Source organism: Vidua chalybeata, chromosome 3 (assembly GCF_026979565.1).
Source record: "Vidua chalybeata isolate OUT-0048 chromosome 3, bVidCha1 merged haplotype, whole genome shotgun sequence".
In the NCBI taxonomy this organism is placed as follows: Eukaryota; Metazoa; Chordata; class Aves; order Passeriformes; family Viduidae; genus Vidua; species Vidua chalybeata.
In genome coordinates this window covers 78168943-78184719 of record NC_071532.1, presented here as the reverse complement: position 1 = coordinate 78184719, position 15777 = coordinate 78168943, and the positions used below count along the sequence as shown (strand labels likewise).

The following is a 15777-nucleotide window of genomic DNA, read 5'->3' as shown; positions in this document are numbered from 1 at the left end:
CTTTCCTGCTCTAGATACAGGTGAAATTTTAAGATGACAGCTTCTCACTGAGCATGTTCTTCAGATACTCAGTAGAATTGGATCAGTCTTGCTCTCCTCCCAGCCCTGGCTGCTGCAGACTCTGTCAGAACAGGCTTAGGAGGGGCTGTGACAGGGCTGTGCAATCTTACCTTTGTTTGCTGGAGACACGCAATGGAACTTGGAATTTCTGACCCTGCAAACAGACTTCCTTCCTTACTCAGCCCTAAAACAGAATGGGCTGGTTCAGTGAATGAACTGTGAATCCCCTGGACAAAAGGAATGGGTTAACCTTGTTTCTTTGGATGCCCTAAGGTACAGATAAGTTCATACTGGGTTATCAGCGAGAACCTAATTCAGGTATTTCTGAGCTTTGGATTGCTTAGATTAGCAGCTTCAGCTAACTGTTTGCAGTATTGCTAACCATTTTGGAAAGATCACGTCTTACCCCAAGAGAAGGCAGATAAGCTTTAACATGTCAGGGTGGACTTACAAACTGAGAAGGACAGTCATTTTGTATTGTGAGAACAGCAGGAAAATAGTAAAAGAAAAAAAAAAGGTCTAAAAAAGTATATTATCAGTGTGGAAATTTTTATATCTGTTCAGACTAGGCAGGAAAGTAACATTTAAGCAAGTTCTCAGCATGGATTAGTTTAATAGTTTCCTTCAATAATGGAAGAATTCAAACCTGCAGTATGTGAAATGCTATACTGACAAACATGATGTTACAAACCTTTGTTAGAAACAGGGTCCCTTAGGAAGTGTGACAGGCTGGAAAAGCTTTTAATGAAGAAAGTTCCCTTATAATAAGTTCAGTTCACTGTATTCTTCTCTAAGCTTTTCATTGATGTCCCTATCTGAGATGGGGCACTGAGCAAAGCAGATCTTCAGTCTAAATTGCTATTACATTTATACTGTTCCATATTAAGAAATGCCATTTTCTTTAGAAGATAACTTTGAGGTTATTAAACATCCAGTGACATTCAGTGAAGGGCTATTAGTATATTTACAAAGTGTCAATTTAGAGGTGTGAAAATAAGTAGTTGTACTATTCAAAATTGTAGTTTGATTGCTGGATACCGTGGTGCCCAACCCAGCTGTGCTGCTGCCTTACCCAGAGTGCCGGACCAGCTGGGTGTTTGGGTGAGCACTTCTGTTTCTTGCTTTGGGTGGTCTTGTGATTTCTCAAGAGAGACTTCCAACAGTGTTGTTGTCATAGTCAAGCTACTCTTCAGCTGCTGGTGTCAAAGAATAAATACCAGCATGTCCTGCAAGATACACTAATTGAGGTAATCAAACCAGTCTACTGAGAATCAAATTAGACAGTAGTTGTTACAGCAAGGGCACTGATTCAGTACTGATATAGCTGTCTAGTAGTACTGGGCAACTGTGATTTGCCATAAAACTAAGTACTTCAATTGGTACTTGACAAATAATTTATATTGTACAGACTGTAGCATTCTTCTAGATCAGCATTCAGATGACCTGCTTCTTACTGTACAGCTTTCCTTTTCTTTATATCTTTGATTTTTTTAAAAGTACTAGAACAGTCATGTTAAACCTCAGATTCGTTAACCCCCCAGCTCATTGTATTAAAGCAGTAGCAATTCTGGATTAGAATTACAAGTAATTTTCTTTTTTGTATTAAGCTGCATTTTAAAGTTATAAGTCTTCATATCACTATTACCATATGTATGTGGTATATGTGAATAATTAATATACTTTAAAATTCTTTGGTGACTGGGACACTAGATACAAATAAGTCATGTCTAAGAAAAAAGTTTATGTTCACTCTAATAGAACAGTTTTTCTGGTGGCATGATGAGTTTTGATGCTGTCTAGAAATATGCTAATATGCTTTCAAGCTCATCTCTATCCAACTGTTAAATTAAAGTTCTGAATTATTGTCTTGCGAAGGCTAATGTGACTGTGTGTCTGAAAATACAACCACTTTCTGAGTCTTGTTCTTCTCTTTCTTCTCTTCTAGATTGCAGAAGTAGATTGCAAGGATGCACTAGAAATGATCTGTAACCTGGAATCTGATGGAGATGAAAAAAGTGCTCTAATTCTATGTGCAGCATTTCTATCTCGCCAGCTGCAGCAAGGGGAAATGTACTGTGCCTGGTGAGTTTGAATCTTGTTTTCTATCTAAGAACAAAAATTTTGTCTGGGGAAGATACATAAGCCATAAGTTAACTTTTGTTTAGCTGATAAAATCTGTGAGCTAAACAGAAAGGAGATAAGACTCTTGGAAAGCTGAAAAAGAAAAGAAATGTATTTTGGAAGATAAGAATCCATTACAGGAATTTGAAGGGTGTCTGTAGGATGAGGTAAATACCAATAGCTGGTTAATAATTTTTCTGTAGAAATAAGAAATTTAGTAACTGCAGGCAACTGGTCAGCATTATGTCAGCATTTAATGAGTAAGTACTGCTCTTTCTGTCCTGTAATAACACAGTGTTTCTCTTTCTAACAAACTTAGAAAGGAAGAAGCTCTTTACTACTACTATAACTACAATAATAAGCTAGATGAAGATACTTATTGTTTAGGGCTTGCTGTCATTAATGTGGGAACAAGTAACTGGTCTTTGTTGGCAGATATTTGAGCTGTTAGAGTTTTAATTTCCTCATGCTAACTAGCAAACCTGTATAATTCCTAAAGAATTTGCTTTGTGTGTGCATCTCTGTTTTATGTGCAGCAGCAGGAGAAAACTGCTTATGCAGGATTTCGCTTTAAGAGATTCTGGTAAAGTTTTGGGTGTTATAGCATTCCACAAGGTACTAGGTACTCTTGGCTCTTTGCACCTGAGGAGGAATGAACAAATAAGATAATGTAGATACTGTGATATTCTTTGGCTTTGGGGATTAATTTCTTGCTAAATCACAGTCAGATTCAGCTCTTAAAGAAGAGTAGCTTTAGAAAAAGTGTATCTACCACAGAGAAAAGCCATCTTCTGTAGGTGTGAGTAATTACTAAGAGTTCAGAAGTATACAGTTCCAGTCTGTGAATAGTAAACCACTGTGCAGGACACTTCTTTTTTTCAAGGCCACATAATGAGTAAAATATGTAGTATGAATTGTGGTAATACAGGATTTATTCTGAACTGTCCTTCCGGAATTGTCATAATTTTGAAATTTAGACACTTAATAGTGTGGGTATTTTAATAAAAGATAAGGTGTAAATAAATTTCAGGCTTTTTCCTTTCCCAAAGTCAAAATGGAAACTGTTCTTAGCCTTGCATTTCTTGTTATAAGACTAGTGGTTGCATTGATGGCCCTGAAATATTGTTCTCTTGTTCTAGGGAACTGACTCTTTTCTGGAGTAAACTGCAGCAAAGGGTAGAGCCTTCTATTCAAGTGTATCTAGAGAGATGTCGTCAACTTTCTGTGTTAACTAAGACTGTTTATCACATTTTCTTCCTGATTAAAGTAATTAATTCAGAGGTAAGGATACTCCTGAAAGAATATTTTTGGGACTTTCAATGGAACTGTAATCAGGAAAATTTATGAAAACTTCTTTGACATCCTGTCTTTCTGTATAGTATCAGTTTCAGGGCAATCCTAATTGGTTTTAGGAAAGGCCATAGCAACTTCCTTCTGCAGGTAAATTATAATTTGATTTATTTTGAATCATTAAAACTTTGGTTCCTTTGCAAAAAAAGAGTGGGATTAAACAGAAAAGCTGGATGCCACAACTGAGATGAAAAAAATTACTAAAGGTGAGGTTATGGCCTCTAGATTTGCCTGTGTCCCTAAATATGGTATTTTCTGTAAGCAAGCCCTAACATTCCTCACCATTATTTTCCATATTTCAAAAATTACAGAAAATTGAGACGACCAGATTATGAGGAAAGGAAATTAAGGGTGTATGTTAATATATAAGAAAAGGAAAATTACAGGAAATTAGAAAGAAAAGAAGAAACTACACAAAAAAACCCCAAAACTACAACTCAAAATCTTTTGAACTGCCACTTATGAATGCAGTTTATTTTGATAAATTAAATACTTGTCACTTGTGGGCTTAGATCCAATGTTACATTAAAAGCCTGCTCATCTTTCTCAGCTAACCTTGTCATCTAGTTTTCTTAGTTTCTTTAATAGTTGCAATATTTAATATTGATAGCTAAATTGAGCTCTTGTGAAGATTTCTTTAAGTTGGGAAATTAATTCTAAGCATAAAAATTCCTGGTTTTGTTTTTCAGTGTTCTGGTATGGCTAATCATGGGCTTCTAATTCAAGGATTTTTCCCCCCACCTCTGTCAGATGTGAAATAAATTGGAATTAGAGAGGGGGAGGAAAATAACTTTCACAGAGTCTTGTGATAGTAAGATCTCTGCTCTGTGCCATATTGATTTTTCTCCAGTGAGCATTTGAGCATTTACTTGTTGGCAGAAATTGGAGACCATGTAGGTAGTAGACTTGTACATTCATAAATTTGCTGAACTTTATTCTCGTGTATGCCACAGTCTCTTCTGTTGCATCCCTGGCAGCATAAAGGGCTTGTAAAGTCAATGTAAATGTAAATGGTGTTTCCTTAGGGTATGAATGAGTAAAGACCACATGACCTTTAGAACATTCAAATGATGGATCATTTAACAAAACCTAACTATACTTACTGCTTTCAGTTGGACTGAAGCCATGTGAGGTTCATTTGAGGTCAGTTGACTTTGAAGTGACATAATTTTTAAAAATAAAAGTAGAGCTTTTACCTTACGTGATCTCCAAATTATAGATCTTTCTGATGATCACGTGTTTTTCTTTAACTGCAGCAATTTTTACCATTTGAATTCTACCCAGTGTTAAGTTGATGTTTCATAGAAGCTCATCTCAAATACCTGTGGCACAACTGACAGGCTTTATTCCAAGGAAAAGGCTCAATATTACTCTAATATAAACTGAACACCTCTAACATACAGTCCAAAAGTCCTCAAACTAGACAGAACATATAATTAATTGGTCTTTGAATGTAAACTTCAGCATTTTCTTAGTAGCATGAAGACAAATTAAGCAACTTAAGGAATAGCATCTGAAGACAATCCATTCTGTTTCTTGTGGTAAAAAGTATTACTGTGAATCCCAGGTGCTTTTCTGACACTTATGATTGAATAATGACATCTTTTACTTAAAAGTATAGAAAGAGGTAGATAAAATGGCTTACTAAAATTAGTCTTGCTTTACAGATTGATGGTGCTGGACTTGCGACGTGCATTGAACTGTGTGTGAAAGCATTGCGCTTGGAATCCAGTGAAAATGCAGATGTCAAAATATCTATTTGCAAGACTATCTCCTGCTTACTTCCAGATGATTTGGAGGTGAAACGTGCTTGTCAGCTGAGTGAATTTCTTCTGGAACCCACTGTGGATGCATATTATGCTGTTGAAATGCTATATAATCAGCCTGATCAGAAGTATGATGAAGAGAATCTTCCAATACCAAATTCTTTGCGCTGTGAGCTCTTACTTGTACTGAAAACTCAGTGGCCTTTTGATCCAGAGTTCTGGGACTGGAAAACTCTAAAGCGTCAGTGTCTGGCACTTATGGGAGAGGAGGCATCCATCGTGTCATCCATAGACGAACTAAATGATAGTGAAGTTTATGAGAAGGTTGAGGATGGCCAAGAAGATAGTAAAGAAACTTCTCTGAATGGGCTTGCTGGCATTGATGAGGCTACCAGCCTTCTTAGGGGTATCAGAGATGAAAAGCAGAAAAAAAGAGAAATCAAAAAACTCAGAGAGAGAGGGTTCATATCAGCTAGATTTAGGAACTGGCAAGCTTACATGCAGTATTGTGTGTTATGTGACAAGGAATTCCTAGGTCATAGAATAGTTAGGCATGCACAGAAACATTACAAAGATGGAATTTACAGTTGCCCTATTTGTGCCCAAAATTTTAGTTCTAAAGAAAACTTTGTTCCCCATGTAACTTTGCATGTGAAAAAATCTAGCAAGGAGAGATTGGCTGCTATGAAACCACTGAGGCGACTGGGAAGACCTCCTAAAATAGCAACTGCCAATGAGAATCAGAAAACAAATTCTGTATCCAAACAGGAGCAACGACCCATTAAGAAGAACAGCCTCTATTCAACAGACTTCATTGTGTTTAATGATAATGATGGCTCAGATGATGAAAACGATGACAAAGATAAACCTTATATACCAGAGATAGTGCCAGTTCAAAAGCCACCCCCTGTTAATGAATTCACCTGCCCTGTAACACTTTGTAAAAAAGGCTTTAAATATTTTAAAAATCTAATAGCACATGCAAAGGGCCATAAAGATAATGAAGAAGCTAAACGTTTCCTTGAAATGCAGAGCAAAAAAGTGATTTGCCAGTACTGTAGACGACATTTTGTAAGTGTTACTCACCTGAACGATCATTTACAAATGCACTGTGGCAGCAAGCCTTATATCTGCATACAGATGAAATGTAAGGCTGGCTTTAACAGTTATGCTGAGCTGCTGACCCATAGGAGAGAGCATCAAGTCTTCAGAGCTAAGTGTATGTTTCCCAAATGTGGCAGAGTGTTTTCTGAAGCCTATTTACTCTATGATCATGAAGCACAACACTATAATACCTATACCTGCAGAGTCACAGGCTGTGGGAAGGTGTACCGCTCACAGAACGAACTGGAGAAGCATGTTGAGGATCACAACAAGCAGACTGAGAAAGAAGAGCAGCCTGAAAACCAAACTAATCAGCCTGATCTTAGTCAGCCTTCTAAAGCTAATGAAAGTACTGATGGAGTTGCAGTTAAAGAGGAATTGACATCTCCTCCAGCTGAAAACCGAAGCAGTTTCATTGAAGGAGAAAACGTCTGGAACCAAATCAAAGCAGAGCCAGTAGGGAATGAAAGTGTAAATGCATCGGTGAGTGTACTGCAGCAAAGTAATTCCTTGCCTAATGCTGGTTCAGAGCAGTCTCCTGTGGGTTCAATAAAAACAGAAGAAACAGTTCCAGCAGGCAGCATTAAGCTGTCTGTTGTTAACCAGAAGATCCGAGATAACTTCATGAAAAGAGGTAAATTGGCTGCTACTGCTAGTAAAGTAGATACTACTAAACCTGGAGTCCAGCAGTTGTGCCCATCAGTTGACTCTTGTCTTCCAGTTTTCCAAGAGAGAAAGGAGGAAGGCTGTCTCAGTCAGACTCAGAATATTCAAACTGTTTCTGTGACCTCAGACACATTAAAACCAGAAGCCCTTGAATCAAAAAGCTTAGAAAGACAAGTGAGCATTGTAAATCCATTCAGCATGCAGAATCAGACAGGGTATCGAAACGGTGTACCCATTTCCAAACTTGAAATTGAAGACAGTATTAAAGCTGCAGCTAATCTATACAACCTGCCTTTAAAAACTTTAGAAACTATTACATTTGTTCCATCACAGCCTAACATAAATAGCTCTTTACTTCCAGCTGTGTCACCAGCAGCCCCAGTTCAGAAATTTAATTGTCAGGTTGAGGGGTGTACTCGAACGTACAATTCATCACAGAGCATTGGCAAACACATGAAGGCAGCACACCCTGATGAATATGCCGCTTTTAAAATGCAGCGTAAGAATAAGAAACCGCGAAAATCCAGCAATTTGCAAAATGTGCCGAATGATGAGAAGATTGTATATCTTACGCCATCACAAGTGGGCAATCCCAGTGATGCTGCTTTTACTGCACAGAACAAATCAAATTTGAATCCCACCTGTTCCAGTCAAGTGCAGCATGTCTCAAGTACTCTTTTCCCAACCCACCTAGAAAATCTGGCGAATCCTATGTTGCCTATAGTGGAAAGCGTCATAAATCCAAATTTGTCTACTCGTATTAAAAGCGAGCCAGAGAGTGTTTTGTGTTCACAAATGGAAACTTTGTCTGCTACAACCTTACCTTCCCAGTTGGATGATCTGGCAAAAACAGTTATGCCTTTGAATATTGATGGTGGTTCAGATCCTTTTCTTCCTTTGCCTGCAGAAAATGGTCCAATGTCTCTCTTTCCTTCATCAGCAGAGAATCCTCCAAATTCAGTCTTCTCACAACTGGAAAATAACACAAATAGCTTTTCTTTGCAACTAGAAGGAAACACTAGTTCTACCTTCCCAAAAGAGGAAAGTGTTGATCAAATATTTCCCTCACAATTGAGTACTGAAAATAACTTCAGTGAAACTAGTTCTCATCACCCAGCTTCAGAAAAGGTGAAAAAAGATCGTGGCAGGGGCTCAAATGGGAGAGAAAGGAAGCCAAAACATAACAAGCGAGCAAAGTGGCCAGCAATAATTAGAGATGGCAAATTTATCTGTAGCAGGTGTTTCAGAGTTTTTACTAATCCTAGATCACTTGGTGGTCACTTATCTAAGAGGTCTTACTGTAAGCCTCTTGAAGGATCAGAAATTTCTCCAGAAGCTCTGCAGGCTAATGGACAGTCTTTGCTTGCCAGTATGATTCTTTCTTCAAATTCATTAAACTTGCAGCAACCTCAGGAGTCTGCCTTCAATCCAGAGACTTGTTTTAAAGATCCATCATTCCTCCAGTTACTTGCAGCTGAAAATCGTTCTGCACTGCAGACTATGTTTCCACGGGCCAGTGTGACTAACTTTAATACCAGTGGGAATGAGGAAGGTAATCAAATTATAAAGCAAGCCTTGGAAACTGCAGGCATCCCAAGTAGCTTTGATAATACAGAAGCACTTCCACGTGTGGTTACAAGCTGTGTCTCCGGAACAACTCAGATAAATGCAGCTGTTCTCCCCAGCTCAGCCACGCCCTCTCTGCTGCAGACAGTCTGTAACCCCAGTACCCTGCTGACAGACCAAAACAGGACCCTCAATGCCAAAATTCCTCCACTAAACGAATGCAAGACTTTGCCTGTTTTTGCAACAGAGAACTTAATGCTAAAGACCATTGAAAATGGCTTGTGTCCTAGCTCATATTCTAACACTGTTGCAGCAGCACAAAACTTTGCAGGGAACAGTTCACGAGTTTCAGTTATCAGTAGTCCCAAGAATTCGGGATCAAGTAACTTGAATAAGAAGGGAACCAGCTCTTCAAAGAGGAAGAGAAAAACACCTACACCCCTGCTTGTACCCAATACATCACAGAAATTAGCAGTAAACAATGCAACAGTAATGGGACTTCTAACCAAAAGCACTGAAGGAAACATGCAAATACAGGGAGAAAATTTTCAGTCCAACTTGCTGGCAAATTGTGGCTCTCAAACAGTAGTGGAAAACCTTGCACAGAAACTCAGTAATGTTGACAATCAGTTATTCATGGCCAGTATCAAAGAGAATTTCAAAACAAATCTTGAGGCTCATACAGTTCTGCCTCCTTTAACAGTAAAAACTGAAAATGGGGATTCCCAAATGATGGCTGCAAATTCTTGTGTGCAGGCAAATTCGGAAGAACAGATTTCACAGGACAGTGTTATGCAGAACTTTGAAAAAACCCTGGAAATAATTAAAACTGCTATGAATTCACAGGTGCTTGACGTGAAAACTGAAATTCAGGATACTGTTGCTGCTTCAGGACACAACTTGCAAGTAAATAACGCCCAGGCTGCTTCAGAAAATTCTGCACACAGTGTAAAACTACCCACTTCTACACAGTTTGCTGTGCACACAGGGAAGGTTGCTGCTGCAAAAGGTAGCTCTGCTCAGTCTGAGATATCTCAAAAGGATGATACCCAAATGTCAGAAATTTTGGAAGGCTTGCAAAAACTGAAGCTGGAAGATGATTCTCCCATTCCCATCTCTGAGACTGTTTCTCAGTGTCCTCCAGCAGATAAGCTAGCACCAGCAGTTCCTGTTGTATCAACTGAAAATAAACCTCTCATCCAGCTATCTGCAGAGGCAAGTAACATTCAGTTTAGTGATAGAGTTAATAAACCTTTTGTATGTCAGAATCCTGGCTGCAGTTACAGTGCTATGACTAAAGACGCATTATTTAAACACTATGGCAAGATCCATCAGTACACTGCAGAAATGATACTAGAAATAAAGAAACACCAACTGAAGTATGCCCCATTCAAATGTGTTGTAGCTACCTGTCCAAAAACATTCACAAGAAACTCTAATCTCCGAGCACACTGTCAGCTTGTACATCATTTTACAACAGAGGAGATGGTAAAATTAAAAATTAAGAGGCCTTATGGCAGAAGGTCTCAAAATGAAACTGTAAACACAGCCCCACAACCTGTTGAAATAAAAACTGTGCAGACACTAGTAATAGAAAACAAAACTGTAGCTCCATTGGTCAAAGAAACTCAGATAAAGGAAGTTGTAGAGCCCGTAAAAGTATTGGAAAAACTTCTGCCAGAAAATAATATTCCTGAAAGACTGGAAAAACCTCCACAGGTGGTTTCTGTTCCACTGGAGCAGCACAATCCAGCATCTTTTGATAGTACGCCAGAACAAACCAAAGTACGCAAGGCTAGGAAGCACAGGAAGGAGAAAGAGGAGAGGAATGGTAGGAAGCCCGTAACAAAATCTCTGGAGTTTCCCACTAGGTACAGCCCTTACAGACCATACCGGTGTGTCCATCAGGGCTGCTTTGCAGCTTTCACAATACAACAAAACCTAATTCTTCATTACCAAGCTGTGCACAAATCAGACCTCCCTGCTTTCTCTGCTGAAGTGGAGGAGGAGAATGAGCAAGGCAAAGAAGAACGCGAGGAGGTGGAAACCAAACCTGCTGTCAGAGAGTTCAGGTGTGAGGTGAGTGACTGCTCTCGCATCTTCCAGGAGGTTACCAGCTTGATACAGCATTATATGAAGCTTCATGACATGACCCCAGAGCAAATTGGAAGCATGAAATCTGCTCCAGAGGTGGGAAGGTTTTTCTGTGACCAGTCTCAGTGTAAGTCCTCATTTACAGCATATCTTAATTATGTTGTGCATCTTGAGACGGAGCACAGTGTTGATATAAAGCCAAACAAAGTAGAAGATGATGGCATGTTCAAGTGTGACTGTGAAGGCTGTGACCGTATTTATGCTACTAGGTCTAACCTCTTGAGGCATATTTTTAACAAACATAATGACAGGCATAAAGATCATCTAATAAGACCCAGGAGACTGACACCAGGCCAGGAAAATATTTCAAGCAAAGCAAATCAGGAGAAACCTTTGAAGTCTAAACAGAGAGGACTCAAAAACAGATCAGGAAAAGAGGGTAACAGGCTTTCAGTGAAAACAAAACGAAAGAAAAATGTGAACTTGGAAAACAAAAACTCAAAAGGAATACAGGTTCAGGAAAATAAGGGTTATTCACTGAAACGTGGCAAGTACGTGTATTTTATAAAGGCCAGAAACGATGCCTTGTCGGAATGTACAAGCAGGTTCATAACTCAGTATCCATGTATGATAAAAGGATGTTCATCCGTAGTCACAAGTGAAAGTAACATAATAAGGCATTATAAATGTCACAAACTGTCCAAAGCTTTTACTTCCCAACACAGGAATCTTCTTATTGTATCTAAAAAACACTCTGTCACCCAAGTAAAAGAAGCCTCTTGTGAGCCGGAGGAAACTGATCAAAAAACTGATGTGAAAGAGCCTGAACCGAGTTTGACAGCGAGCAATAATGATTCAAGCACAACTACCTTATCACAAAAGGAAACTGAAAAAGGTGAGAAGGATGAAGTGGATGAACTGACAGAACTATTCATTACTAAACTAATTAATGAGGATTCTTCAACTGTTGAAAATCAAGCAAAAATCTCTTCCAATGTAAATAGTGACTTGCAGGAGACCAGCTCCTGCCCCTCAGAGAAGCAAAAATCAAACAACCTGAAAAGAGCAAATAAAGAAAAAAATGTTTCTCAGAGTAAGAGAAAGAGAGCTGAGAAAACAGAGGAAGCACTGCCCAGTGGCGGGAGTAGCCTGCACAAGGAGGAAGAGACTGCTGTCGCCATTCAAACGGCCGAGGAGCAACCTGCAGCTTTTGACTGGAGCTCATTCAAGCCAATGGGTTTTGAAGTGTCGTTCCTCAAGTTCCTTGAAGAATCTGCTGTGAAGCAAAAGAAGAACTCTGAAAGAGAATACCATAGTGGTGGAACCAAAAAAGGATCCCATTCAAACTCTCGGAAAGCCAGCGAGAAGGCCCCTGTAGCAAGCGATAACATTTCCTGGTCGTGTTCTGAAACTGAAACCCTGGTACCATTTGCCAACCCATCACGGCTTCCATGTGGTGATAATGTAAAGATAGTGTTAGACAAGACTCTTAAAGACTGCACTGAGCGTGTGTTGAAGCAGCTTCAGGAAATGAAACCTGTTGTCAGTTTGAGAAAGCTCGAAGGACGTTGGGAGGATGATCCAGAGGTTATAGCTGCAAAAGTAATTGTTTTGGGTACTGAGGAAGGGGAATCAAAGTCCTGAAAACCTAATGTGTTTAACCATAATAGAATTTATTTTGAATAGGAAGCCATCAAGCATGCTAGTAACTGTGGAGCTCTTTTATTTTGAAGTGATTTAATCTAGCAAAAAACATGACATTAGTCATGTAAATGTCTTATTTGTTTTTATCCCTATGGGACTTGAAGAAAGTAATTGCTTCAGTTTTGTAAATACTTGATCAAGACCTCAACTTTCTATCAGATTGTTCTTTTCCATAAACTAAATCTTTGTGAGTTGTCTGTGATTGGTATCTTTCACCAGGTTACTTCTCATGTATAACAGTTTTCTTTATTTGTAGATACATTTTTTTGTATATATTTATTATTGTAAATCATTTGCTGCCACCAGCAGTCTGTAAGTCTAAACTATTAAATGACACATTTATATTCGGAATTTTAATTTGTAACTAAGTGAGCAAGTTTTTAAAACTGTCCTTTAATCATTTTAAATTAAGAACTTTTGAACTAAAGCTAGCTAAGTCTATCATATCCAGTTTATTTTGCATAAAACATTTATTTACAGAAGAAAAGCTGGATAAGATCACATTTCATAGGTTAAACGTACTGACACACTCTCATTTTTGTAAATTTTAACATCCAGTATCTATGGATGATATTCATATGTAGTTAACACATAAATATAATAGTTTTCTTATAGCTACATTTTTCATTGCTTTTAATTGGTTACAAAGCATTTATGATTCCATAATAAAAATGGAAATGTGAATAAAAATAGTTTGCTAAATTGAAGATTTAAAACAATATTTGGTATTAAAGAATCCGTTGTGAATGTGATAGAAAATTAGTAGTGTGGAGCAGTGTATATATTTGAGGTGGTGATTTGTGAAGTAGCCCAGTATTGCCTTAAATAAAAACACATTTCATTTCTTGTTTTATACATGTGATCTTATAAAGGTTATTTTTGTTTCTGTAACTTAGATTGGTGTATAGTTTAATTTTTGTTAAAAAAACAAAACAAAACAAAAAAACTTCAGAAACCGTTTTTTGTAAATAGTGGGTTTATAAAACAGATGGGTTTATTTTGATAATACCAGTTTGGTATCTATCTATAAAATACACGAGTCCTTATGCCATACCATTAAAAATTAAATAAACAAGGCACTTTCTGAAAGGGAAGTGAGATGGTGATCTTACAGATAAACTCGGTGGTTGTGCTCTGTTGGTGGCATAGGCTCCCTTTGCGCTTCTCTGCCTCTCGCTGACTGTTCGTGGCACCAGTCACAACCTCTCTTTTCCACACTGGAATGAGCCTCAGAAGTGGTGCTGCTTGTAGAGCCCAGGATTGGAGCAATTCCTCTGTATGCTGCTAACTGAAATGACAGGTATCCCGTTTGTTGAGTAACCAAAAGTGTGAATGCATTGGTGGGGGCTGTCAGTACCCAGGAATCTTCAGTGTTGGTTTTCATGCGTGGTTATGTTTGACTCAGCCAGCTGGATTGTGTGGTACCAAAAACTTTTCTTAGATTATTATCGTTACTGGATGTGACCTACCTTCAGTAATATAAAACAGTCTTTATCTTGGGTGAGATTGGCTTGATTTTTTTTTTTCTATAAACTTGTCTTGCTGTGGAAAGCTTTTGCATTAAATGCTAGATTTGACTGCTTGTAAGCTATTCACCTGGAATCTCTGACAGTTTTCCTGAATATCAGTGCAGAGGGCACCTTCCTACAACCAAATGAAATGACTTGTTGCGAGAGTGAGGATTTTGTGTTAACAGCAACAGCATTTGACCTCGGGCCCAGCCCTTGGTTTGCTACATGGTGCTAAATTGCTTACCTTCGCAGAAAGCCTGTGCTTCCATTTGAACAGAGCCCGTCAGCTCCTCTCGCTTTCCATCCCTCCCAAGTGACCAAACTCTTATTATGCCACGTTAGTAAATCAAAGGTGCAGTCTGAGAATGATAAAACCAAAACAAACCCTTCCATTTTGACTCTAAGAGCGATCATTGTAATCATTACAAGTACACAGTGCCATTTTCTACCTGCTAGAGGCCGCTGGTCCCCCTGGATGGAGCTGCTGTTGGATACCAGCCACGGTGATTGTAGAGGGAACTTCTGCAGGGGAGAAGAGGGCAGAGATCCTCTGGAGAGGATCCTCAAAGCTCACCTGAATTCTCTTGTTTTCAGCTGTACCTAACCACTTCAGTCACTGTCAACAAACCTCGCAACTGTTAGTCTTTAGAAGAATGTTTGTGTTGTGTAAGTTGAGTAGTTTCAACATTCCAAATGATTGATACTGTATCATTTGCAGTTCGTGGACTGAGAATAGCATACAACTATTTAGCTACACAGTGTTATACTAGAATGCTATTTAAAAAAAGAGAAACGGATAAAAAAATCCAATGCCATAAATATCCAGGAAGCAATTTCTTATTTGGATCTGAATTTCTGAGAATAAAATATTTAATACTGTCTCATCCCAATCAATCCAATTAAAGCAGATGCTGTACCCATATAGTTAGTACACTCCCTTTTAGGTGGTTACTGAAGGCCTGTCCAACAGGTAAGCTAGTATGGGGTTTGTTGTTTCCTTTTTAAAAAACAAACTGGAGTATTTTGAAGTTAAAATGGGGTACCAGAGGCAGGGTCTGATTTAAAATGTCACAGACTGCAGAGGGCACTCTGGTTTGTAAAGCCACCTACAGAAACTCCCAAAGAAATAAATGTGGTGTTTGCATTCAGATGTTTTACCTTGGGTGATACAGAAAACTTCCCACCCTAGCAGTTGTAGCACACCTGGATGGGCAGCTTCTCTGGGGCCTGAAGCAACACCCCTGCCCTTGGGGCTGCTGGGTGGGATGGGGCTCTGAGGTGGCCGAGCCAGATGTACCAGCAGCACTTCAGCCTGTGGGGTGCCCCAAAGGTGCTCTTGGCCCCACTGCCCAGTCCTCTGTCTTCTGCCTTTTCTTTCTCCTTCCTCTATGTCTCTGCCTTCCAGAATTGTCACCCATTAACTGTGGAGCATTCAAGCAAAGGTGCTTTCTTTGAAGCCCCTTGTTGGCATTAGGAATGTGCTGACTAAAGCAGCAGGTGTTGCTGATGGGGAAGCAACCAAATAGAGGGGTCTGTCTGAATGCAGAGCATGGACTGTTTTGTCATCAAAAGACACCTTTAAAGTGACAGTCAGCTTCTCTGGTGCTCAACTATGTTTGTAAAGAAATCTGCTATTACCTGAGCCCTAATTCAGTGTAAATAAGATTAGTGGGATTGTCCCCACATGTTTCAGGGTGGTCCTTCTCAGCAAGATGGGGGGACTGTTGGTTCTAGAGCATTATGCTGGCACATTTGGTCTACGATGCTGGATAGTAAGTGAGCAATGCTTGTACAGATAACACTGGAATCAGTTGTTGGGTCAGGTGAGAGGCTAG

At 39.1% G+C, this 15777-nt stretch overlaps 1 protein-coding gene across 5 annotated transcripts in view; it reads left to right on the top strand.

Moving 5' to 3' along the window:
• Window positions 1-13935, top strand: part of ZNF292 (zinc finger protein 292) — a 51109-nt gene extending 37174 nt beyond the window's left edge. For 3 of the 5 annotated variants that reach the window (XM_053937045.1, XM_053937044.1, XM_053937047.1), the window contains exons 6-8: window positions 2006-2142; window positions 3321-3462; window positions 5199-13935. In XM_053937045.1, the coding sequence (XP_053793020.1) occupies window positions 2006-2142; window positions 3321-3462; window positions 5199-12371 (7452 nt within the window). In that variant the 3' untranslated portion in view covers window positions 12372-13935. Of the gene's footprint in view, window positions 1-243; window positions 334-1250; window positions 1308-2005; window positions 2143-3320; window positions 3463-5198 lie in introns of those variants that run through there. The other 2 variants (XM_053937048.1, XM_053937049.1) reach the window with 2 other exon arrangements.
• The last annotated feature ends 1842 nt before the right edge of the window (window positions 13936-15777 follow it).